The sequence below is a fragment of the Lepisma saccharinum genome, chromosome 8 (genome assembly GCF_977018435.1).
Source record: "Lepisma saccharinum chromosome 8, izLepSacc3.1, whole genome shotgun sequence".
Taxonomy (NCBI): Eukaryota; Metazoa; Arthropoda; class Insecta; order Zygentoma; family Lepismatidae; genus Lepisma; species Lepisma saccharinum.
Genome location: NC_139236.1, coordinates 86006613 through 86032566, shown reverse-complemented (window position 1 = coordinate 86032566; position 25954 = coordinate 86006613). Strand labels below are relative to the sequence as shown.

The following is a 25954-nucleotide window of genomic DNA, read 5'->3' as shown; positions in this document are numbered from 1 at the left end:
AGATGCATGAAACTATTTATTAGCCGCACCAGTTTAGAGGTTTACACTTGTTTGGTATGGTTAGAAAAATGGCGACTTTTCAGCCATTCTTACTGATCAAAATAACAGTCCTTTTCTATAAAGAGCGCAACTTCATTGAAGCCTTCCTCGCTACAAAGTGTGGATAAAGTAGGTGTAGGCATGCGCTAAATTGTGGATTGTGATTGCTGCAACAAAACATAATACAGATAAATTGAAGTTTATTTTCTGCAAAATAACCACTAAGGCTAGGATAACTGTTGCTCAGATTAAATTTATGAACACAGAGGAACATTCATGCAGAACGATAGCTACAGGTAGAGAAGGGAAGGATTAGATGTAAAAATTTCCCTTTTTGTTATTTAGCGCCGCTTTTCTGCCACTTTTGGCGACAATGAGGATGAGTGATGATATGATGAAACTGATCGATAGACACTCACAAACTTCTATGTCAGGCCAGGATTCGAACCCAGGACCTCTGGCGTCGTAGCACGATGTGATAACCTCTCCGCCACGGGGGCCGGATGTTATGGTAGTATTTGCAGCTAGGACTAAGCGTACACCCAACGGTAAGAGTAATGGTAAGTGAATTGTCCTTTACTATTTTGATTTAGTCTGTTTCCGCAGTGTGACGATCCTGGATTGAAATAAAGTGATTGAAAAGCGAAGTAAAATAAATCAAATCAATCAATCATCACGAGTGCGGAAAATCATACACAGCGAAAGCAGAGACGTAATATTTAATGTCGCAGAATTCTTGTTTTAGCAAGGGAGTGAAGTTTTAAGTATGGCAACACTGGCGCACAAGCGAAGGGAAACATTTTTGTCTGCGGTTACTGCGAGTCAATGTTAATTCGCCAATAGAACAGAGAAACAGATAACGCAATGTGTATTACGAATCCTTTGTGTTGCTACAGATAAAAAATTAAAAAAATCTTGTTCTTGTAGAGAAACGCTCACAATTCGGTTGGAAGTTGACACCAACAGTGGTGCCAACATGAAAATAATTTGGTGGGCCGAATTCAACAATTTGTTGCATAAACGTATACAACACATTACACATGTCATAAGCCCTTTTTCTCCACTACTTTGGTAACAACGTTAAGACCACGGATAGTGAAAATAGTAATCAAATTGGAGAACTAACAAATTATTTCGAACGGTAAGGTAAAGTGCCCAAATACCGCCCCCCTAAGCCAAATCTTCCATTCTGAAAATGTGTTTAAAGTTAAAAATAATACAACAACTGATTGAAGCAACTAAATAAATCTTTCTTAACAAACAAACAAGGAAAAAAAATCAAAAGAACGCAAATTCTGATTTTTCTAAAAAGGTGTCCTAATTCCGTCCCCCTTTCCACTTATTATCTACTCATTTGTTTTTATGGGAAATTTGGTTAAAACAGTGTTAAAATCTCTTGTAATACATTTATTGAGATGAAAACATGTTTATACATTTTTATACTTAAGTTACATCTTTTTACCCATCCAGACAAAAATCGCAAACAAAGTTTTTGACTTTTGTTGAAGATGAACACATCTCGTGGCACCACTGGAAGCATTTCGAACACTTTGCCCATTTTTCTCCTAGCTTGTCTTGGGAAAAACGGTTTCCACAAATAGGACATCACATGACATCGTATTAATCCATAAGATGGTATTTTATTTAAACCTTCTCTGGAAGCTTCATATTGACCAGGGCATTCACTTATTTACACCAGTCGTCTACCCTCTGTGGTATTTCAATATTGCCCAGTTAAGCGTTATGCAAACTTCCTGATGTGTTGAGGAAACAGGAGTTTGATCAGGAAAATAGGTGGTTAGCTGTTTGCAATAAACAGGTAAAAACTCACGATTCGGCATGGAAGAAGAGCTCCATGGCCTGGGTTTTTGGAGGGTAGATAGGCTGGGAGATGACGGACTTTTGATTTGGATTTGAGAGAGAGAGAGGAGGTAGAGAGAGGTAGAGAGGGGACTTGAGAGGAGACGTCAGAGTGTCGCTGGTCAACAAGCAACGAAGTCCAAAGAGAGTTTAGATAAATAACATGACATGACGCATCTTCATCGCTTGAACTATCCTCGTCATCGGTGAACACCAGTGGAACTTGTGTTTCATCCTCAGAGTCGCTTGAACTTGAGTCATATTTCTAGGCTTTCTTTTTGAGAGGTTTTGTCGATTATGTTCCAAGCTAATCATTATCTTCAATGATGAGACGTTTCTTGGCCTTTGATTGGGACTGTTTCTTCTGACGCTCTTCCGCCTTTTGTTTCTTCTCCATAGAGGCTTTTAGAGACATCTTATGTGGACTTCCTGTTAGCAAGAATGAGGTCCCGGCTCTAGAAGACGTGGAAGGCTGGATTACTGGAACTTCCTGGATGTCTCTTGGACTGGCCACTTGAGGTTGAGCTGGAGCATTCTGGTTGTCATCATTCCTTCCATTGTCAGGCACCTCTCGCTCTTCAAGTTGTCTGACTATGAAGTCATGCTCTTAAAAGACATCGGGATCAAACGGATGAATTCCAGTTTTCCTAAATCCATTGACGGCAGTTTCAAGAGTAGCAGCACGAAGGTACGCTTCACAGAACAAACTGGATACTGGTAGTTTCCTCACAATTCTGTTTGGGTTAGAGGCCAAACATTGCTCTATAGCCTTTGCGTATAGAGTTTTCAGAGGAAACATAAATGCTACATCCAAAGGCTGTAGCTTGTCTGTTGAGTGTGGATGAAGGCACGTGTCCCCTCGGACCCCCCACTGGCGACACCTTCTTCATAGAACTTTAAGTTTAATATATACTTTTTATTAATTAGCATTAATTTTCTTTTCAAGAATAAGGCATAGAAGTAACACATTATAAAAAGGTCGACAAGTTATCATACATCAATCGAAACTAGTCTAAGTGGTCAGGAAAAAATAAAATATACCACAAGATAGATACATAATGTGGGTCCTAAATCCGTCCCTGGGACGGATTTGAGAATCTCAATGGGGACGGATTTAGGACAAGTTATAACAACAATAGCGACTCCTCCTGACCAAACGACTACAGCTACATGGCTGTGACAACTGGAATGTAATATTCAAGTACTAATCTATAATTATCAATCACTAAATGACGAAAAACTTACAGCGAGGCGTCAATATAACTGTTTCAAGTTGATTTCACACTGTAGCAAGCTTTCAGACAAACTATTTTTGAAAAATTAAAGCGTGAATGAACAGAAAAAAGGAACTATGTCACTGCCAGTAGGCAACCTAATGGTTATGAAGATTTTCCGGCTGTTCTAGCAAAATGGCAGCACTTTTCATGGAAGTTAAAGAAAGGGAAGAATTTAGGGCAGGGGACGAATTTCGAGCACTTTACCTTAATTAAGTTGGGAGATTTCTTTCGGTGTATATGTAATTATAAAACCGTTTATTTTGTTAAACGCGAAGACTTTGTTTCTAAAATATAATAACAATTCGAGGTAAATTATTGACTGGGATAGAGCCCCACAGGCCCACATAAGTATTTTTGGCGCCACTGGACACCAAATCTATTCTCACCCTGAACGCAGAATTATCTACTCTGTCCCGGAAATCTCTGGAGCAAGCGAACGAAAACAACTCCTCTGCGCAAGTATAGACGCGAGACGGCTTCAGCAATAAACACATGAAAGGAAATGGGATTGCGTGAAGGGGGAAGCGACTGCAGTTACAAGTCTTGGCAGGAGGGTGTACTGTTTTGCTCTGCCCACTAGCTTTCTCCCCTTCTTGACCGTTATGCTCGGTCTTGCTCCAAAGATTTCAGAGACGAAGTGTAGTTACCATGTCCAGGCTGGGCTATGGACCCAGCAGAAGCTTTAGTGGTGAATATGTGACCCAATCACTGAACTTTGTCGACCACCAAATGGGCTAACAAACATCGAGAAAATACTAAGAATTATGTACGAATTGCATTGATACGTGATAGCCTGTGTAATATATATCTATTTCTACATACATTATGTGCGTAATCTATTTATATTCACACAGTCTACGTAGACAATATAGGCTACCTTAAAAAAATAATTTATGAAAGTGTCTTGAAAGAAAATGACATTTTTCGAGTCACGTCAGTTCGTAGCTAGATGAAAATGGTCCTATTTATAACAAAACTTCTAGCATTCTCTTTCCAGCGCCATCTGTTGGTAAAAAATAAATGTAGACAATAAACACATGACAATCGTGGAACAAAAGTACCGTACATCTTTCAATTAATTACGAGAATATAACATACATTTTTGATAGTAGAAAATTGTAATTGAAGTGAAGAGTAGAATGTTTGCACGGTTCCTTTAACACTTCTCCAACAGTTGCAACCAGATAATATCTATTTCATTTCTACTACGCTGTCGCCATGTTGTTTACATAGTTTACATTGTCTACACGTATTACACAATTACATTGTCTACACGTAGATAGCCGTTGTTCATATGTTTACGTGTAGGCACACATCAGTGATTAATACGAATGCTACTCTTGGCTCCTCACCTGTCCGAAGAGTCTCTCGCCAGGGATGGGGGAAGCCTTCGTCAGTCAGCAAGATGACAACCCCCAAAGTAGCTATGAACACCATCAACCCCTGGCACAAGAGGAACAGGGAGAAAAATATAGAGTTTTCCTGTAAAAAAACAACAACAGGGAATCACTGTAACTTGTAAGACATTGCGATACTTATATGAGGGTATGTCATTAAGTAAGATAATTCAATTTTTAGTTACGCACAATCCCGAAAATTGCTTGAACTCTGAAATAAGATTGAAGCATAAGCAACAGCGCTACCCCTCTAGCTTAATAGTGAGGATAAGTTAATGAAACAGATGGGTGGCTGAACACACCGAAGACCAGGATTCAAACCCATTTCAGGATTTCTCAACTCAGGAAATATTCAAATCCCAATGAAAACAGAAGCCATCTCAGCAACTGATATTTATCAGTTAGATATTCCATTAAAATGCCTTCCCAACTCAGGAAGCAGTTCTAATTTCTCCGGAGAGAACGAACTGGCGTTTGAAACTGTGGATATCAGACACACCTATGGTCTTTTCAATATTACGGAAATCTCACCACAAGGAAATTGAACTAAAAGGATATCTCGTCGCACTATTTTAAATGTCCGAACTATCACACTGTTAATATTATGGGTTTTAAAGTTAGCTTTATTTATGTTCGGCTACCACCAGCAGCTTTAAAACTAAGTGATAATGTAACACGAGTAATACACAGAAAATTTTACTGAAAAACTTCAGGCACATGACTCACAAAGTACTTTTTAAATATGTACTATAATTTGAACGTGAAAGTAAACCCGAGGTGGGATATTTGTTTCTACCTGATATCAAAATAACAAGTCAGGAAAGGAACGAAGCGATTTCACATAGCGAGACTTGTGTATCAGCTCCGTTTTCCTTCCATTTATTCCCCTTTATCCTTTACTTAATATCTCTCTATGCGTTTCTCTTTCCGCTTTACCGTCTCGTTTTTCTCATTTTCCTTCATTCTCTCATTCCTCTTTCTATATTTTTATTTCTCTCATTTTCCATTCTTTCTTCTTCTGTTTATTCTCGTTTTTCACTTTGTCTTCTTATTTTCTTTTCTCTATGTTTCTCCTTTTGTTTTCTTTTTCTCTTTTTGTTTCTTTATTTTCCTCTGTTCCTTCTATCTTTATACTTTCCCTTTATCTATTTCATGCGGTTTGTTTATCTTTTTCGCCATTTTCTCTTTCTATTTTGTTTTTCTTTTGATTATTTTTATTCCTGCTTTGCTTTTTCTACCTCTATTTTCTTCTCATTCTCTTTCCCTTTCTTGATTTCTTTCTTTTCTGTTTTCCTCGTTCTTCTCTTTCTCCTTTTACCTTTCCTTTTATAATTTCAATGTTACACCCTTTCTATTCTTTTCCTTTCTTCCTATTTTGTTTGTTTCTTTCTTTTCTTTGTCTCCGCTTTGTTTTCTTCTGATTCATTCTTTCATTTTTTATCATTCTCTCCATTCTCTCTCTCTCTTTTGTCTCATCTTTCTTTGCTGTTTAGAAATTTCCATGTAGGATATTTACAGGGAGCTTAAGCCCAAGTTAACCCATCTGCGACGCCTCTGTTTATAGCTCACGTTACTTCACTACGCAATACTTATATACTGCAAGAGTTGGATATAAACTTACCCATAAGATGCCTATAAGAAGTCCGATGTAGGAGAACAAGCTAAGATACACCATACCAGGCTTCAGCGTCAAGTTGAATTGTTCAACACCTGAAAAGAAGACTGTAAAATGGCAAACTTTTAAGTCGATATGATTTTCGATGTGTCATAGTTTACAATGGGATTCTTGATGGTATATACTTAGCATTATATCTTTCATTAAATTGGAAAATTTTTCTTCATAGTAAAGCAGTATGGCATTGGAGAAACTACAAATTACGTTTTGCGTTTTTCACGCTAGCTTGAACTGAAGCATGGAGTCGGAAGGATTAGGGGGTTATGAAAATGTTTGCATCACTGCTAAAAATTCCAAATGTCCTGAATCTATAAGAGGAAATTTCTATTTTCGATAACTTATTGCCGATTACGTGGGGTTAGCAAGCACAGATGCTTTTATGACGCTCCAGGAGAACTGAGAACTCCAACCGGTATTATCCCTTACTTTGGAGGAAGCCCCCCCACAGGTCACTCTCGCAGCGCCTGAAAGCGCAGGTGGGAGGAAATTTGCCGGGGGAGATCAACTACCCCAAATAAAATATGACGTCAGAAACCCCATCTGAGTATAAGTAATTTTCGTATGACGCTCCAGGAGAACTGAGAACCCCAACCAGTATTTTTCCTTTGTTTTGGAGGAACCCCCCCTACAGGTCACTCTGAATAAAATTTAATTACCATAAATCCTTTACCACTTATGATATTTAATGTACTCTCAATGAGTTACAAACACACTGTACACAGATCAACTATTAATCATAGAAAAATACAAGATTCTGGTTTCTTTAACAAAGAATGCTCGAACCAGATAATGAAAACGTCGCCTGTCAGTTGATGTACATCATGACGTTGCACACGATTTTTGTGTAATTTATCTTGCAACACACGCCTCACACGAATGCATGCATATTTGTACACTGTTAATTATTGGTAGATCTACCTAATTTGCGTCGACATGAGCTCATGCTAAAAGTTTGGAAAACAACAGCTTACCTTCTGTAGCCGGGAAAAGACGCCATGCCGTTGTCCCTCTGCGGACTATTTGGGCACGATATTTTTAACATATCACTTACGCATCTTCCTTCTCCAAATCTTAAAGACGTTCCTCACCCATTGCCGGTGTGGAAACAACACTCAGTCCTTGTTTCACAAATGTGTGATCACCAAATTTTACGGGAAAAGATTATCCCTTCTCTTCACCAACAAGCTTCTTCCGCTCCATTTTTTCCAGAATCAACCGCTTTTTTTTTTTCCTCTTCTTCTAACCTGTACCACCGTCTTTTTTGTACAACAGAATCAACTCGGATAATTTGTTAGTTAAAATAGTTGTATATTATCACAATACTTGCAGATGCATATGTCCAAGATATTTTTGTAATAAACGTTTGAACAAACTGTCTATCTTTATTCATGCGATAGCATGGAGAATATTACGCTGTAAATTTTATAGGTTTTCGCCATCACAGCAAATTGTCCTTGCGTGCAGCCGCCGTCACATCAAAATGTCCTTGTGCATAGCGAAAGCAAACTGTTTTTGGCGGTAAATTTTACGACAATGAGATCTTCAACAACAAGAGATTAAAATTTGTTATAAAGGCACTTGCAAAACCATGACTTTGAATTTAACTTCAAAATAACATTCACGTACAATGTGATTTAAGAATTTTACAATTTATAATGACTTACAAATGGTGCCATCTAGCGTTATTTTTTGAACTTCGTATTGTACCGGTGTACGGACGTAAGTAGATTATTTAAATGTTCTCAACATTCATTACATTCTTTTAATATTATGATGCCATATGACAATAACCGTCATATTTGGCGCCCAACAGGGGCTAACCCTTGCCAAAGACCAGTAACATATTATCAATTATTAGGTTTGGTCAATACTATTTGACTAATCATAAATACATATACTTGTTCTTAAACAGCCACATAGTTACAGAGTCATTACACTTATATACACTATATACAATTCTAATCATCACCTAGATGATTCTTTTATTCTACATAAAGAAGAAACACCGAGCCTTGCAACAGGTGCCCAACATTCCAGTACAGGATCACTTTACGCTTCAGGCCCCTGCCACGCTATACCGAATTTTGTTCCTGAAAAGTCGCATTCCATCAGAGACTTATGAACGTTATAAAGTGCATTTGTTTTAGAAAGGAAGACTCCCTGGGGCGTATTCGGATTGTGAATATATTTCAACGTATTTGAAAGAATGAAGGAAAATCTCAGGTTTTTTATCTCGTATGCTGGTTCGCCGCAGAAATACATCCACTTGACCTCCTGGCCCGCCGCAGACTAATTCACACTTAACCCACACGAGACTTTACAAAACCTTAATCCTCTCTTCCCACAACCTTACTTTGATTCCCCTTGCCGGAAGCTTCTCGCTCATCAGCAACCTCAAGTTGCTTCAGCCACTGCTCCACATTCTCTAAATTCAAACCCCTCAACTTATTCTTCCAAACCACCAACTTGTCCTCTGAGCAATTCCACAATTTACAGTTCTGAATGGATTGGTCAACTATTTGTTCCCCTGTGACACAATCTATCAACGATAGCGTAGAATCTTTGTTGTTTTTTACACAAAGATATGGACCAAGAAAGAGTTCACAATATTTTTTTATCACTTTATCCCCCAAACCGCTCAACGTTTGATTTTTTACAAAGACCAAGGCGCCCTCTTTAATCACTGGTTTACCATTCTCCTTGGCATTAAACTTTATCAACTTACCCCGCCTTTTTTGGTGACTAGTCAGATTGGCCATTACCAATTTGTCATCCCATGTGACATTAGTATCCTGGGCAACTACAGACGACATGTCAACCAGACGCATAGGCATGTTTAGTCTTAACTCAGCCGGAGAATAACCTGTCTGTGACGAAACGGATCCATTCAACAATTTCAATGCTTCCGGCACCTTCTCTGGCCACTTGGTATGATTCGAAGAACAGAGCACCCTCATTAAACGATTTAATTCTGAATGGTAACGCTCAACTAAATTTGAGCTCGGGTGATATACGGGAGTGAAAGTCAGTTGTACCCCCCAAGATTTCATAGCATTTCTGAATATATTTGATTTGAACTGAGGTCCATTGTCTGAGACTATTCTTTCAGGAACTCCTAAGTGAACAAAGTAAATGCTTGATAATTTGTTCACGATCGTGTAGGCATTGCTGTTAACAACGGGATAAGCCACTAAATATCTCGTCGCTGCGTCTAACACAGTGAACAAAAACCTTTCTCGTTTTGGCCCCATTATAAACGGACCCTGTAAATCGATGAATAATAACTCTCCAGGCTTATCAGTAAAATGTGACCTGGCTACAAATTTTGACGGATGTTTGTTTGGCTTAGTTCGCTGACACAGATCACAATTTTTTATGTATGTTTTTATGTCAGTCTTCATTCCACTCCAATAGAACATGCGATAAATTTGAGCTAAAGTTTTGGCCACCCCAAAGTGTCCTTTATCATCATGACAAGCTATTAAAATTTTACCGATTAATTTGACTGGGACGCAAATCCTCAACCGCGAGTTATCATGAAAGTCCTTGATATAGAGAACATCATTCCTCATACAGTACGTTTGACTCCATGATCTCGAACGAGGTTGGACTTTCTGTCCTGTTCCCATCAGGTTGTCAATAATCTCAGATAATTTATCATCTTGACTCTGTAAACTTATCAACTCTTCTTTCGTGAACACTTCCTGATCTGTTTGTGCACAAGCAGATACATTTATCATAAATTGTGAATCAGAAATGTCAGGAAAGCTCCTACTAAGAGTGTCTGCCAAAATATTGTCTACGCCTTTACAATATTGAACAACGAAAGAATACTGTTGAATTTGGATAAACCACCTCGTCAACCTGGCATTCCAAGAATGTGCTGATTCTAACCAAGTGAGGGATTTATGGTCGGAAACTACAACAAACTGTCTGCCTTTTAGGAAGGAGGAAAATTTATCAATCGTGTACAAAATAGCTAATACTTCTATTTCGGTGGAAGTGTACGATTTCTCATAGGACTTCAACAGTCGGCTGACAAAACCTAAGGGTTTGACGTTACCGTCAATAAGCTGATAACAGTAACCACCTACCCCAATTAGGGAAGCGTCTGTTTGAATGTAAAATGTTCTTTCGAAGTTGGGATAGCTCAGAGTGACCTCTTGGACGACCAAAGCCTTTAACATCTTGAGCGCTTTATCCGCTTCCATGGTCCAATGCCACTTGGTCTTTTGTTTCAACAACTCGTATAAAGGGTGAGCCACAAGTGCATAATTGGGTATATACTTAGATAACCAATTAAAACATCCCAACAATCGCTGAAGCTGTTTCAAGTTTTCAGGTTTGCGTAGCTGGACTATACTTTCCACGTACATAGGATCTTTCTTAAAGCCACAGGTAGTGACTAAGTGTCCCAGAAATTTAAATTCCTGTACGGAAAACTTGCATTTCCCTAATTTTAAGGTAAATCCTGCCCGCTGCAACCTTTCCAGTACCAAACCTACATGCTTCATGTGCGATTCGAAATCTTTTGATCGGATAATAATGTCATCAACGTACACTACTACAAAATCCATAAATGATCCAAGGACCCGATTCATGACATCAACAAATATGGCCGTGCCATTCACTGATCCAAAAACTACTCTCTTAAATTGGTACAAAATTCCTTCAAAGGCAAAGGCCGTATACTTACGACTACTTTCATGAAGAGGAACTTGCCAATACGCATTTCCCAAGTCAAGTGAGGTGAAGTACTTGCAGCCAAGGAACGACGTCAACAAGTCATTAATTCTCATGGGAGCAAGTTGCATCAGTTTCACGTGGGAATTTACTTTCTTCAGATCGACACAGACGAATATCCCCGTTGGGTTTTGGCACAACTAGCAGAGGTGAACGATGTTCTGAGACAGAAAGTTCAATTACCCCCCAAGTCAACATTACATTCAGTTGTTGCTTTACCTTATCCCTATAGGCATATGGGATAGGATAATTTCGCGCCACGATTGGTTCGTCTGTGTCTACCTCCATCCGATGCACGTATTCGGTACATAAACCCGGTTTATCAGTAAACATCAGCTGGAAGTCATAGAGTACATCGATCAAACGTGAATCTAATTTTCTACCTTCATCTAAAGAGGCGTTTATTTTATTTTCAAAGTTTGATCGCTCAAGGTTCGAAGTTTCTGCCACGAAGGACATGTTGGCAACTGACAAATCTTGCTCATTAGACATTATGTCAGCAAGTGGAGTGAACTTCAAAAGTGTCCTACCCTTTGGAGTTTGGTAAAACAAAGCCTCAACATCGAAGTTCAATTCGCCATGTATACCGTATATAACATCCAATCCTAATATGATGGGTACATTTAGTTTTTTGACAACCACAAATTGCACATAAAATTCATAACTCCCTAAATTGACATTCAATCGCGTAATACCCTCTACCGATTTAGACTTCGTGCCCGAATAATCAATTAACTTAATACTTGACGCAGACTCCAACCTAGGCCGCGAGACCGACGATGATATCAATTTCCAGGTGTCGTAAGCCAGGAGGCTCAGTTCCGCACCACTATCACAGAGGGCTACGAACGGTTCACCCATAATTGAAACATTGATCATTGCAGATCCGCATCTTTGATTACTAGTATTAATTGGCGTTATAGAATTTATTGATTCTCCCAGATCAAACTCATCAATACCCTCCTCTATATTTACAAATAATATGGCAGATGACTTTAATTTGCCCTCACCCCCTGCCCGTTGGTAAGGGTCCTTTGTCGGTTTTCCGACCACGACGTTTCCTTTCTATTTACTGGAAATTCTTCGATCGCATGGATCTCAGCTTCAACCACGAGTTGAGACGCTTGTTTGAAGTTAGTACGGCCCAAAACGTTAAATACACCCCTACTTCGAAGAAGGTCCACCACCCGGGCCATTCCTGCTCTGTTCCAGTGAATTTTATCGATCTTGCCTCGCGAGGGATTCCCTAAATATTCTTCATACAAATCACCCCGAATTTCATTTTGCTCTGTGAAGAACAAAGGCACAATGTCAACTACTCTAACATTTTTTCCATTATGGAACGACATGATAAGCTCATTGATGCTCTGCCACTTTCTCCACACACTGGTACCTTTGTCGCGCATAATCTGTGCCAGTGGAGGTATCGTTAGCCAATGTATTTCCTTTGTCCTTTTAGACAAAAGATCCAACGTCTGCAATAAACTTTGCTTAATAGCTTCTTCAGACCTAAACTTGAGAATATCATTTGTCCCAATTAATATAACTACCGAGTCAGACAGCTTTTGACAAGACCGAAGTCTTTCGTTTAACTGTTCAGCAGTTTGACCACTGATCGTTAATCCTACGCCGCGGTTGCCCCTCTGATCACATTCAATTATACAACTTGTATGATTTTGAGCTAACCTTAGCAACATGCTGTCCCCTACTAGTTGTTTATTTTCCAACAATGGTGACAACGAGTAAGATTTAGATAATGCATCTGAAACTGTACTAGTAGACACCGAAGCACTTGTGCTTTTGGGAGGATCCATATTTACCGACCTCACATCACCTCCTACAACGTGAGGGGTAACTCGTTTCCCAACGACTTGTCATTTGATGTAGACACCTTGTTTAAATGGCGTGATTTGGACTTTGGACTTCTATACCACAGCCTTTCCTCATCTGAAGGAGGACTACTTGGCAATTGGTTTTCCCCCAGGTTCTTTTCTTCAGAGCTAGGTGACCCTAACGCCACCATATTTACTCCGCCCCTTTGACCCTTTACCTTAGGAGAAGAAGGCCAATCCCTTTTTACTGATACGTCCTTTAGCGACTCAAAGTTTTCAATAACATGAATTGCCTCCGAGAACGACGATATGTCCTGCATTACAAAGTACTCTTTTAGTTTATAAGGTAGAAGAATGCCCATTTGCGCAATAATCTGCGACTCTTCGGCTTTAGGTTGGATCGTACGCAGGAGTTTAAAGTTTTTTGAGAAAAACTGTAAGACACTCTCCTCCGAGGTCTTGATATATGGCGCATTCAGAATTTTAGCCAAACATGAACTTTTCCACCTAGAACTCTCATAGTAGTTTATGAATTCTTTCTTGAAAAGATCATATGTTGTAACGCGATCCTTCCGTTCCGCAAACCAAAGCTTGGCGCTTTCTGTTAACAATTTTGGGACATACTTTATGTATTGCCCTTCCTCTACCCCATACAGCTCTAGCAGCTCCTCAACCTTCTCCAGGAATTCGGATGGAGTTACTGTAGTTATTAACCCACTGAATTTTGGAAATTTCATTAAGTCCTGAGGTTTTATACTAAAGACTTTCGCTTGAGTGTTTCTATTATTATCGTTAGTGTTAGAGCGTACCGGATTATCCTTTATTACCTTTGTCTGAGGTTCTACTAATCCTTGCAACCCTTTCATTTTTGCCTTCCCATGCCTGGTCTTAATGTAACTCTTCTTCTTTGACGTCAGATAGCAATCACCCGACCTATCCGCCTCACTTAAGGAATCTACATTTTCAGGCTGAGTGGACCTGAAGTGGTTGAATTTTGAACACCTAAGTGCAGAATCTCCATCTGATTCTTCAGTAGAAGTGGCTTTGTCTACACCATGCTTCCTTAACGCCCCCGACTCCGAGTAATGATAACCAACTCGCCTTACTTCGATCCCATCAGCATTTGGCTTTACGAGATCCTGATCAGAGCCCCTTGACTCCCACCTATCCAAGACCCCATTGAACCTTGCCAAAGAACTTTCCATCGATCTTAATGTTAACAAAACATCAGCCGGTAAACTATTCATCCCTGCAGCACTATCCTCAACCCCGTACAACGAACCCCTCGGAGTTCCCTGAACCGATGAAAAAACTTCCTTCTTGACTACGGTTAAGTCACTATCACTGACAGCCTTTACTACCTTCTTTCCTTCAACAATCCGAACCGACGGAGTCTTCCTTACTACTACTCTATCCATCACTTTCTCCACAACCTGTTCCTCCAACAATTTAAAACTATTTTCATTATCCAATTTTAACTGTTGTATTGCCTGCTGCACACCCTGTACTTCCGAGTCTAGTCTTTTAGCCAACCCCTCATGCTTCTTTTCTAATCTCTCGGCTCTACTCAAGCATTCAATCCTGTACTGGGATACTGACAATGCAAGCTCTTGAAGACCTTCACTTGTCTTCATAGTGTCTTGTTTTAAATCCAACATGGATTTATTGGTATGAGATATCAACTCAGATTTCATTAGCTCTATATTTTCTCTGGACGCCTGATTACTTTCCTTAATAAACAAAAGCAAGGTGTCCAGAGTCACAGGCTCCTGTTCAGTTCCCATATTTGTTTCCTATACTTAATCTTTACTAATTTGAATTACCCCTTCCAAACTATCTTAATAAGACAAGTTTAAACAAACAACAAAAGGAACTTAATTCCAACTTATTTACTTTGACTCTTTTTTATTTAAACTTATTTATTTGACTTTTTATTTAAACTTATTTGTTTAAACTTATTTGTTTTAATCTTACCCCAGCATCAAACGCTCCACCCTGAGTCTCATGAATCTTATTTAAGACGCTCCAGGAGAACTGAGAACTCCAACCGGTATTATCCCTTACTTTGGAGGAAGCCCCCCCACAGGTCACTCTCGCAGCGCCTGAAAGCGCAGGTGGGAGGAAATTTGCCGGGGGAGATCAACTACCCCAAATAAAATATGACGTCAGAAACCCCATCTGAGTATAAGTAATTTTCGTATGACGCTCCAGGAGAACTGAGAACCCCAACCAGTATTTTTCCTTTGTTTTGGAGGAACCCCCCCTACAGGTCACTCTGAATAAAATTTAATTACCATAAATCCTTTACCACTTATGATATTTAATGTACTCTCAATGAGTTACAAACACACTGTACACAGATCAACTATTAATCATAGAAAAATACAAGATTCTGGTTTCTTTAACAAAGAATGCTCGAACCAGATAATGAAAACGTCGCCTGTCAGTTGATGTACATCATGACGTTGCACACGATTTTTGTGTAATTTATCTTGCAACACACGCCTCACACGAATGCATGCATATTTGTACACTGTTAATTATTGGTAGATCTACCTAATTTGCGTCGACATGAGCTCATGCTAAAAGTTTGGAAAACAACAGCTTACCTTCTGTAGCCGGGAAAAGACGCCATGCCGTTGTCCCTCTGCGGACTATTTGGGCACGATATTTTTAACATATCACTTACGCATCTTCCTTCTCCAAATCTTAAAGACGTTCCTCACCCATTGCCGGTGTGGAAACAACACTCAGTCCTTGTTTCACAAATGTGTGATCACCAAATTTTACGGGAAAAGATTATCCCTTCTCTTCACCAACAAGCTTCTTCCGCTCCATTTTTTCCAGAATCAACCGCTTTTTTTTTTTCCTCTTCTTCTAACCTGTACCACCGTCTTTTTTGTACAACAGAATCAACTCGGATAATTTGTTAGTTAAAATAGTTGTATATTATCACAATACTTGCAGATGCATATGTCCAAGATATTTTTGTAATAAACGTTTGAACAAACTGTCTATCTTTATTCATGCGATAGCATGGAGAATATTACGCTGTAAATTTTATAGGTTTTCGCCATCACAGCAAATTGTCCTTGCGTGCAGCCGCCGTCACATCAAAATGTCCTTGTGCATAGCGAAAGCAAACTGTTTTTGGCGGTAAATTTTACGACAATGAGATCTTCAACAACAAGAGATTAAAATTTGTTATAAAGGCACTTGCAAAACCATGACTTTGAATTTAACTTCAAAATAACATTCACGTACAATGTGATTTAAGAATTTTACAATTTATAATGACTTACAAATGGTGCCATCTAGCGTTATTTTTTGAACTTCGTATTGTACCGGTGTACGGACGTAAGTAGATTATTTAAATGTTCTCAACATTCATTACATTCTTTTAATATTATGATGCCATATGACAATAACCGTCATATTTTCATGTATACAGACCCCTACAAAACTTTAAGGCTACTTGTATTAATATGCCATATTTGTTCCTGGCTTTATATTTTGTTAGATTTTCAGATACATATTTATTTCACTAACAAAAGAATCCTGAAACATAATTTCAGTGAAACATTCACACCGTGATCGAGTCGTTGGTTTCTTAATTATAACAATTTCAGGACTTTTCAATACTAAAAAGATAACAAGGCATTATTCGGCTGTTGAATAAAAGGTTATAAAAACTTGGGAGCAAAGTGTGTTCAGAAATAATGTTTCATTAACTGTATTACGTAACTATGCTGTTCAGTTAGGGAGACAAATACAATCTCAAATTATAGTTTCATCTGTGATCCACAGATGTCAGGACAAACAACTTTCTGGTTCTCTCTGTCTTGAAGATCTGGCATTAGTTAACTTTGAGAATTAATTACAGAAATAGTGAAAAACCAGGTGGCCTTAAATTCTTGTTAGTGATCATACATGACCTAAAAACTGTCTTCGAGTTTCAAGAATGAAAATTGCACATTTCCAAAGAAATTCCGATATTTATTTTGCAGATAGTTTCGAGAATTAAACCCACTGGATAGCTATATTTTTCCTATGAATATGGATAATTGGCGAATGATTTAAAAAACAACAACATGTAGGTACAGAAATTCAGAAATCCGCATTCACAGTGATTTGCAAAAATAAAAAAAAATAACGAAAAAAATGTGGACACTTTTTTCGTCATTTGCAATGCAAGATCATTTAGTTTCACTTACTTTGCAAAGTTGATGGACTTTTCGGTGCTGTACTCTTATGCACAGAAAATGTAATGCATTAATTGACGAAAAATGCATCAGCTATTGAATATGCGCTAAAATGTCCCAGGTTTTATGAATGTATTATTTCTATATTACTCGGCTCTCTCAAATGCATGAAATTCTTTGTAGCGAAACAAATTATGCTGTTCTAAACACAAGTTTAGAAAAACGTTTCTTGATTATTATGCAGCAAATAATGTTCCATATTGCATAATCTTTTTCAGATATTGAGCAAGAAATTAACAAGAAAAATATTAATAACAACAACAGACAAATGCGTAGAAAGTAAACAAATCTTAAAGAAAGAAGTATCGGAATATTATCTTTCCAGATTAACCCTAAGACTTCTTTTTTTCTGTTGATTCATTAACAATGCATCCGAGCAGAAGTTTCTGTCAACGACGAATCAAGCTACTGTGGTGTTTGCTTATAACTCGCATACTTTTAAAAGCTCCACCACATCCTCCTCGTTATTCTAACAAGGAGTTTTTGCGTCATTGTGTTCTTGACGCTCGGCTCTGGATGTCGAGCAGAGTAAATTTGGCAACACTGTTTCCCCTAGCGGAGATCTTTGTAACTAAGGGGGAAAGCTTCACCTACGAGCGAAGTTTTCTCCCAAGAGAACAGAACGTTGCAGCTGAGGCATAGGTAGAGTAAGGAGTTTCCCTCTCCTTCTTTGGTCAAGGGCGGCGGTGATCGGATCCGCATCGACATACGAATTTGACTGTGGCATTGGATTGATGTCTGGACATGGAATAACGGGGTATTATAATTCAATTTATTTTAGTTTATGTTAAAGTAAGTGACCGGTCCTTTTTGTTTAGTTATGATTTGCAGGAATAGTCTTTTTGGAATTATCCGTTTTTGTAATTTAAAACTTAGTGCATTTATTCCATGACTGACATAACACAGTTAAAAACTCGCCACATTATTATTGTGAAATTCGTCGATATAGGATTCCGATCACCTAAACCACAAATATGACTTTGTATTCATTTTAACGGGTGTTCCTTGTTATAAATTTTAGCGATCTGTAGCAAAAAAGGGAAGTATTTATTCTGTTACGTGGGTTTTATTATATTGTTCAGACAATTAATATATATATATATATATATATATATATATTGGGAGAGCTTTTGTCAAATTGTTGGGGAGATGTTTCTATTTGTCCGGGTGCCAAGTTTGTTACAATAAATGGACACTAAAATTGAAATTTGACGCATGCAGTGGTTCTTATTTTTACGTTCATTAGCGTTCCATCTTGCTTGATATATATACATATGTTGAGAGAGTTTCCGTTTTCGTGGCTAGACGACCACGAACACGGAAACCAACATTAAATCTCGACGATTAGATAAGCTGGAATATATATGGTATGGTGGGGATTGGTGCTCGAAGATCCACGTTAAATTTTGAGTCAGCGCAAGGGGGCCAATTATCTCTGTGGTCATCGTTTTGGACTAAATGGTGATTTTACCACGGTAGTAATAAATAGGGGAATAGAGAAAAGAGAGAAAAGGGTTGTGGGTTTTTTCGAATATTTATACAATCTAGTTTTTTGGGTAACCAACCTTTTTTGTGGCTCTATTTTTTTTTTGGCCAATGCTGATGTGAAGTGGTCGTGTGACTTACTGGTATAACAAAATCTATTTTACATTTTTGTTGAGCTTCCAAATTTATACCATTATACTAAAGGACGCGACCACGTCACACTACCAAAAATTACATGCATTTTTCAATCAATGCATCTGAAGTACATGAATTAAATTCTATAAATTTATTTTCCCATGTGTACTTGATACAAGAAATTATTCATTACAAGAGAGTATATACCGGGTGTTTCATAAATAATTGAGGGGTTACAAAAATGTATTGCAAGTAAAGTATTGAAATTACATTAATGAAATCAGTCCAGAACGAACGAGGAACGCAAATAGTTTGTGCGTGTATGTTTTGTTAAGCTGAGAGTTCATATCCCTGCCGCTAGGCGACACTCAAATGACCCACATCACTCACAATGTTTTGTGCAATGTTTCGGTCCGCAAGATCACCGGACCTTACATCGTGCGACTTCATTTTGTGCAGTTTCATCGTCTCATCGATGCCGTGCGATATCGTAGCCCTAAGGGAACGTATCATCGCAGCGATAGACACTATCGACAAGTCCACGTTGATGTCGGTGAAGCAAGAACTATACTATCGTGTCAATGTGTGTTGTGTCACCCGTGGTGCTCACATTGATCATTTGTAGGTGTACAAAAAAACAACAACAACTGAGTTCCTGGTTCGTTCTGGACTGGTTTCATTAACGTAAGTTCAATAGTTTACTTGCAATAAATTTTTGTAACCCCTCATTTATTTCTGAAACACCCGGTATAATTTTAACCCATCTGTCGGCAAGAAATTAAGAACAATGGGATGTAAACGAAGTGGAAAATGAAACCTACACGTTGTCCCGCAAATCTCTGGAGCCAGCGAACAAAAAAACAAGTCTACGCGCAAGTACTACTCGAGAGGGTTCAACCAATGAACGCTTGACCGTGAGTGCATGGAGGGAAAAACGCGGCTACAGCTACCAGCCGTTTGGGGCAACGCACGCTGCTTTACCACGCCCCCTCGCTTTCTCCTCTTCTCTGCTGTTATGCGCGGCATTGCTCCACAGATTTCCGAAACAGAGTGTAATTTTTCATGCATTGTGGTTGCATTTTAACTACTACTACAAATATATTTCATGGGGGGGGGGGGTACTCCCAGAAGTCCCATGCGGCACGACCTTGCTTCACTATGAACTACATGAAGTTAATGGAATCAAAATATGACCTGGATTTAACCACCATGGGTTAATAGTTCTTACTGTCTAAATATGATCGCAGGAAATATGTATTGCGAAGAGTATTGTGTATGTAAACAGACTCACCATTCGTTGCTTTCCCCTCCCCCTTATGTTCTCCTAAGATCATGGTTCCAACTGCTTGGTCGAAGCCCAACAAGTGGAGAATGGTGTCAACGAGCAGGACTTTCTGAAAGATAAGTATTGATTCTATTTAATTCGTTTTGTATATGATAACAAGTCAAAACATGCACATAAGATTATCATATGTTATGAAGTGAAACAGAGGACATCTTATTTCTAAAAAAAATCAGCAAAGAACTAAATAAATTAAATGTATATTACCGATAGCGGCGATTGGGTGTCAAAGCTGGTGGTGTGGACAAGGATAGTTTGCTTCGTCTTGGTACACAAGACTTGGCATTAGGATTCTATAGTGCAGGAGCAAAAACTGGCAAAAAAAGTGGGGGGCAAGTGTACCCCTCGCCCCTCCTAATCGCAGCCACTGTACATTACATTTCTATACCAACGTGCTTGTTTATGCTTTATTTCGACTTTTTTTATATAGAACTTGCTAAATTAACTACAAAAGGTTTGATTGATGGAATTTCATTACTTTACTTCGCTTTTTGTGCCCCATTTGGCTAATTTGCGAAGATGGGGATGAGAGATGACATGATGAAATGACACTAACAAGCATAGATTCCCAGGCCGGAATTCGAACCCGGGACCCCTGGCGAACTACGAAAGGGGTGTAAGGGGTGACCTTTCTGACCACACCCAAATATCAACCTCTCTGCCACGTAGTACAAACTGGACTGTATATAGTTGAAGACTAACGAGGCCGTGGCGTCTAGACTCACGACCAAGCTAACAGTAGCAGAAAAGCCAAGTAAATTAATCAACTCAATCAATCAACTATTGCTTTTGGACATAACAAATGAATGCAAGCAGTGAGTTACATCTATCTGCAAACAAACAAAAACACTTACTTTCTGTTGAATTGGCAGTAATAAGAAACCTAAAGCACCTAATAAGAAATAAGAATGCAAAGATATTCGGATGGAACTCTCAGTTATATTCTAAGGAAGACAGCAAAACTTAAAAATATCCAGAAATTTGACTTACGATTGATAGGACTGTCGTTATTAGAAGAATCCTCCTGTTGCCAAAATAAAATCTCGACATTTCCTGGCTCTTTTCTGGAAGAGGTTCTGTGACCTGTGGAGAGAAGAAAATTAATAATCTTTATTTCATAAAATGCGTTCTGCGAGACAGCATTCACACAGAATAGAAACATATGGCATAACAAGTAGCCTTACAGGGTGAAATGTTTGTTGAAAAATAATTCTACAGGATAAAGCAAACTCACGGAATGTATGGAACAGCTTGCTCTGCGACGACATCAATGAGCATTTCTACATTCTAATTTCTTCATATAGGAAAAGTATTTATTTTACACGAGAGCGCTCAACTAAGCTTATATTACATTTCTTGGATCTGAAGTGACGCATGCATCAATTGTGGGAAAAGAATTATTGCTTTCTTTCCCCTCAGATCCAAGAAATGTAATATAAGCTTAGTTGAGCGCTCTCGTGTAAAATAAATACTTCTCCTATATGAAGAAATAAGAATGTAGACATGCTCATGAATGTCGTCGCAGAGCAAGCTGTCCTTTTTTCCACAATTGACGCATGCGCAGCATGCACCGCATGCGTTCACGAGACGCCTCTGTATGGAACATCCCTAGTTTCAAACGTACAGCTTCGGCTCTCGTCGGTAATTTTCGCGAATGGCTTCGTGAGTCCTCGGCAAACACTGAATGATTGATTCAGTTGGTGTTTTAAGTCCACTTTATGCACAGTAAGGCTAATGGGGACTGGACCTACAGTTTAAAGTGGAATCCGAACCACAATGTGCCTACACTGGGAATCACCTCCTCTGCAAACATATTCTTTAACTTCTCTCTGTTATGTTTGCCACCACCTTCGCTGAAGGCACTCAAATGTCGATCTGGGTTACACTTAGTACGCCCTAGACTGCATTTTTCAGACTAACGAGGCTCTGGCGTTTGGACCTATAGCCAGTATAATCCTCCGTGGAAGATTATTTTGTGTCGTCTGATTGTCCTTCCATCCATCTCACCACCATTAATCCCCATCGTGAAAAGTGGCAGAAAATGTCACGTAACGCAAGCTAAATCAACAACAACGCCAAGGAGGCTTCATCGGTCGCGTTCGTGATCACTGAGGCTTCATCACGGTGATTATCCTAGAGAAGCAGAAATACAACGTAGCGTAACTAAAACAGAACTAGATTTTTGTTTTAGCAAAACTTACGTTTCTATTAACTGAGAATTCGAAGCCATAGCTAGAGACCTTTGACAGTGAGAGAATCACCACAGAGGTGAAAAGAAGACGCGCCGATCTCATGGCATCTAAAAGAAAAATTGTCCACGATTAGAGCATTGTAATTCAATAGAAAGAACTGAGCAGAAATAAGAATTACGGAACCAATTTCATTAAAATGATCATAGTTAAAAAAGATTTACAATATAGTCAAGTAATTTTTGGTTAAACTTTCCGTATCCGGAAAACGGATTTCTTAAAATTTACAGGAGAAATTACTTACCGAATGCAGTTTCTTTAGACTTGTAGAAGTTCGGGGAAGTGTTTTCTCGCATAGTTCATAGAATTTTGCCGGTAAATCATGTATTTTTCGATATAAATGTGTGAGCGATGCACGAAAGCTGTTGCATCCATTTCCTTCCAGCCGGATGTTGCATGTGTGTGATGACGTAATCCCGGTTAATCCCGGTCAGTGTTTCCAAACATGTGTTTTTCTAACTGAAGAAGGTACGTTTCAGCAAATGGTTTGTGGGGCTATGTGTCAATGGTTTGTGGCGCTATGCGAGAATGGTGTTTGGGGCTAGGCATTTTTTTTTCTAAACCAATTTTTAACTAATCTAACATGAACGTGACCCAACCTAACCTAACCTAACCTTACCGGAAATGGTTCGTGGGGCTATGTATGAATGGTTCGTGAGGCTACGTAGGTATTTTTGGGTGGAGTGTGATGGAAGCACTGCATACCGACTACGGTAGTGAAACTGTGACAGCCATTTAGCGTGTTATCGAAGGGAAAAAGAAACGAACAAAACTTACTTCATACGTCGAAAATATAGATTATTTCCGTGAAAAAAGCGAAATGCCACCTTCAGCAATGTTTCTCAATGCAGAATACGTAAGTAGCAATATGGAAAGTAACATAAATAGCGAGTTTTAGGCGCTTTCCGGATACGGAAAGTTTACCGTAGCGAAATATTACTGTATCCTTCAAGTTCCAGGGGCACTTACAGAGTTCCTGCCTTCCCAGAGTAAGACACCGTGGTCACTTTTCAGCCAATCAAGGCTTCTCTTCTATCATTTCTCCCGGCGATCAAAAGGGTCGAATTTCAAGCTCGATGCTCTACTGTTTAGCATTGTGTGCCTACGTAAATAAAATTTTACGTAAGCAGCTCCGGTACACTTGGGATTTAGACGGGCGACTTCATGCTAGAAGTATCCATAGAAATTGGTGGACCAATAATGACTGCGTTCTGGGATCCATTGTTAGATCCAGCCTGCCTGAATGGCTCTTAGGTAGTAATTTTCTGGGTTGGAGACACTGACGTCGTTCGGGTAGGATAAAAGATGGGCGACTTCGCTGAATAGTATTCGGACGGGTGGGCGTCGGAATACCAGGTTCAATACATAACAAATAAATTGATTAAATCATTTAAGACAAGGGCAGAAGAAATACAAAGGTGAACATATGTAAAAATTTGGTTCAATTGGTGTTTTAAGTCCACTTTATGCACAGTAACGCTAATCGGGACTAAATCTACAGTTTAATGTGGGATCCGTACCACTATATGCCCCCACCGGGTATCAAACCCGGGACCCCTTGATTACAAGGCGGCGACGGTACCACTGACCCATCGGGGAGGTCCTGTAATAGAATAGAAATGATTAGGTCTAGCTGCTTATCCTAATTCTAATATAATATAACTCCTACAATGAATACAATGTTAAATGCCCTATTAGCACGACATTAGTGCCGAAAGGATAAAATTCTCCTTTCTTTCAATTTCTTCTCTCTCTCTTAGTATCCATGAATCAAGTTCCTCCACACTATAAACTATTAATCGTCACATAAAAATACTCATTGGCTTTGTTCGAAAACAGTTTCAAGCAGGCAATTTGGAACATGTGCAGAAAGTAAAAACAGCGTTGACCTATTTTCTCCGGCTTCAACAGTGAAAAGGACAACACTGAAGCATATTTCACTGCTATGCATCTAACTCTACGTATGCTTTAATTCTTGGACAGTGGGATCCATGAGTATTACCGTGCAAAATTGTCCATCACCATGTTCGTGCACTTTATTTCACCCAATAAGAGCTTCAAGAATTAAAAGAAAACTCAAAACAAGCTGTTGAGAACTTCTGCACCAGCATGCATGAAAATCCAACGCTTAAAAACACATAGGATGTAAGAGAAAAATTAATGAAAATAGTCATGAACAATTTGCACGGTAATACTCATGGATCCCACTGTACAATGAACGCTTTCAGTAGCACACCTGTTGCGTTCAATTGCTTAAATAAATAATAATCTACAATTGATATTTATTATAATATTTTTTTTTACAAATTTAACATGTTACATGCGCACTAGAATTGTTTTTCCCAGATTATGTTATTAACGCGTGGCTCTAGAAGTAAACAGAATAATAATAATAATAAGAAAGAGTAAACAGTAACGAAAAGTTGTTTGGAACAGTTGAGAGAAGGCTCACATGCATTGAGTTTCGAATAGCTATTGCAAACTAAATATAACATAAAAGCATAATGCTATTTTACAAAGACAGCAAATTGTAACTTCACATTACTTATTACATTTGTAACAATTCATTGTTGAATTAAAAGTATTGCTATATTTTGCATATTGTTGCACGCACAGTTTTAAATAATAATAATAAGTTTCCATAGATTCCAGACAGGCTCGCCATAGTAACATTTTTCTATTTTTCTATCTTCTGTGGTGCAAAACTAGATAAATCCTGTTAAAATTCTCGCTATATATGTTTTCTTCAAGTTAGAGGTTTGTTCAGTTATTAGTTTATTCTACAGATGGTATTCAAAATGTTTTCCATCAATTGGTGTCTGTAATTGTTCTAGTAAACTGAAGGATAGCATCCACTTATGGGCTAAATATTACTTTATAATACCATCTGATGCAGCACTTAAAATTCTACGTTCAACTACCATTATTCTATTAATTAAGACAACATTAATAATCAACAGCAGATTCATGTTCTAGAAAAATCATATCATTTTCTTCTCAAGCAGTTTATCCAAATCTAACTTTGTCTGAATATCCAGCACAACGGTTTTCCATTCTTGTACATTTCATACAGTTAGTGCATTAAAATGCATAGTTATTTCATTTTGTTATTAACTTTTTCACACTTCCTTTTTAAAAAAAGCTTTAAAAGTTACGGGGAAATTTTAGTCATAAAGTTTATGTTGTGTGGCCTCTCACAATAAAAACATCATGTTTTTGAATTTTTAAAAATGTGGACCAATTTATAGTTTAGATTAAATGATAGAATATAAACAAATATAACATATTCCTGCAAGGGTCCCGGGTTCGAATCCCGGTCGGGCTTGGTTTTTGTGAATGTCCATTCATCAATTTCATCATTTCATCACTCATCCCCATCTTCGCAAATTAGCCAAGAGACACAAAACGAGAAGTAAAATAAACTAAATCAAATCAAATCAATATTCCTGCATTTTAAACTCTTTTTTGATCTACCTCATAGTTTATTTTGGCTATTTTGTAACGGAACTTTATTCTGTTATTAACAATAAAAAGAACAGTCTTTCCGGTTTAGTCTTGTAATTTGGAATTAACGATGCCAATTTCTATGGGAGGGGGAGGGTTCACCTCCCATAGAAATTTTCTAACGGTGGAAGCGGCCCCGGCGCCCACCCAGCTT

The 25954-nt window shown here is 38.5% G+C and overlaps 2 protein-coding genes across 3 annotated transcripts in view; one reads left to right on the top strand and one right to left on the bottom strand.

The window, feature by feature from the left end:
• Nucleotides 1-11: 11 nt before the first annotated feature.
• LOC145991258 (uncharacterized) lies at nt 12-23466 on the bottom strand. Of its 2 annotated transcripts, none has more exons than XM_083127219.1 (7): nt 23266-23466; nt 22249-22346; nt 21038-21130; nt 19997-20099; nt 6195-6295; nt 4529-4658; nt 12-206 (listed from the first exon to the last, which is right to left on the bottom strand). In XM_083127219.1, exons 2-7 carry the CDS (start codon nt 22339-22341, stop codon nt 151-153), a joined length of 576 nt encoding a protein of 191 aa, XP_082983345.1. In that variant the 5' UTR covers nt 22342-22346; nt 23266-23466; the 3' UTR covers nt 12-150. The 2 variants fall into 2 exon arrangements, with proteins under 2 accessions (XP_082983345.1, XP_082983346.1); XM_083127220.1 differs by having other exon boundaries at nt 6195-6283.
• LOC145991885 (uncharacterized) overlaps nt 23423-25954 on the top strand; it is a 51612-nt gene continuing 49080 nt past the window's right edge. Inside the window, exon 1 of the mRNA XM_083127919.1 lies at nt 23423-25053. The gene's annotated coding sequence lies outside the window, so the exon portion shown is untranslated. The remainder of the gene's footprint in view (nt 25054-25954) is intronic.

Excerpts from the sequence above, each read along its gene's own strand:
- LOC145991258 (XM_083127219.1), bottom strand. The coding sequence starts at position 22,341 with ATGAGATCGGCGCGTCTTCTTTTCACCTCTGTGGTGATTCTCTCACTG. Across the intron at positions 4,659-6,194 it reads TTCTTATAGGCATCTTATGG|GAAAACTCTATATTTTTCTC; the intron begins GTAAGTTTATAT and ends GTTTTTTTACAG. Across the intron at positions 207-4,528 it reads GCGAGAGACTCTTCGGACAG|CAATCACAATCCACAATTTA; the intron begins GTGAGGAGCCAA and ends GTTTTGTTGCAG.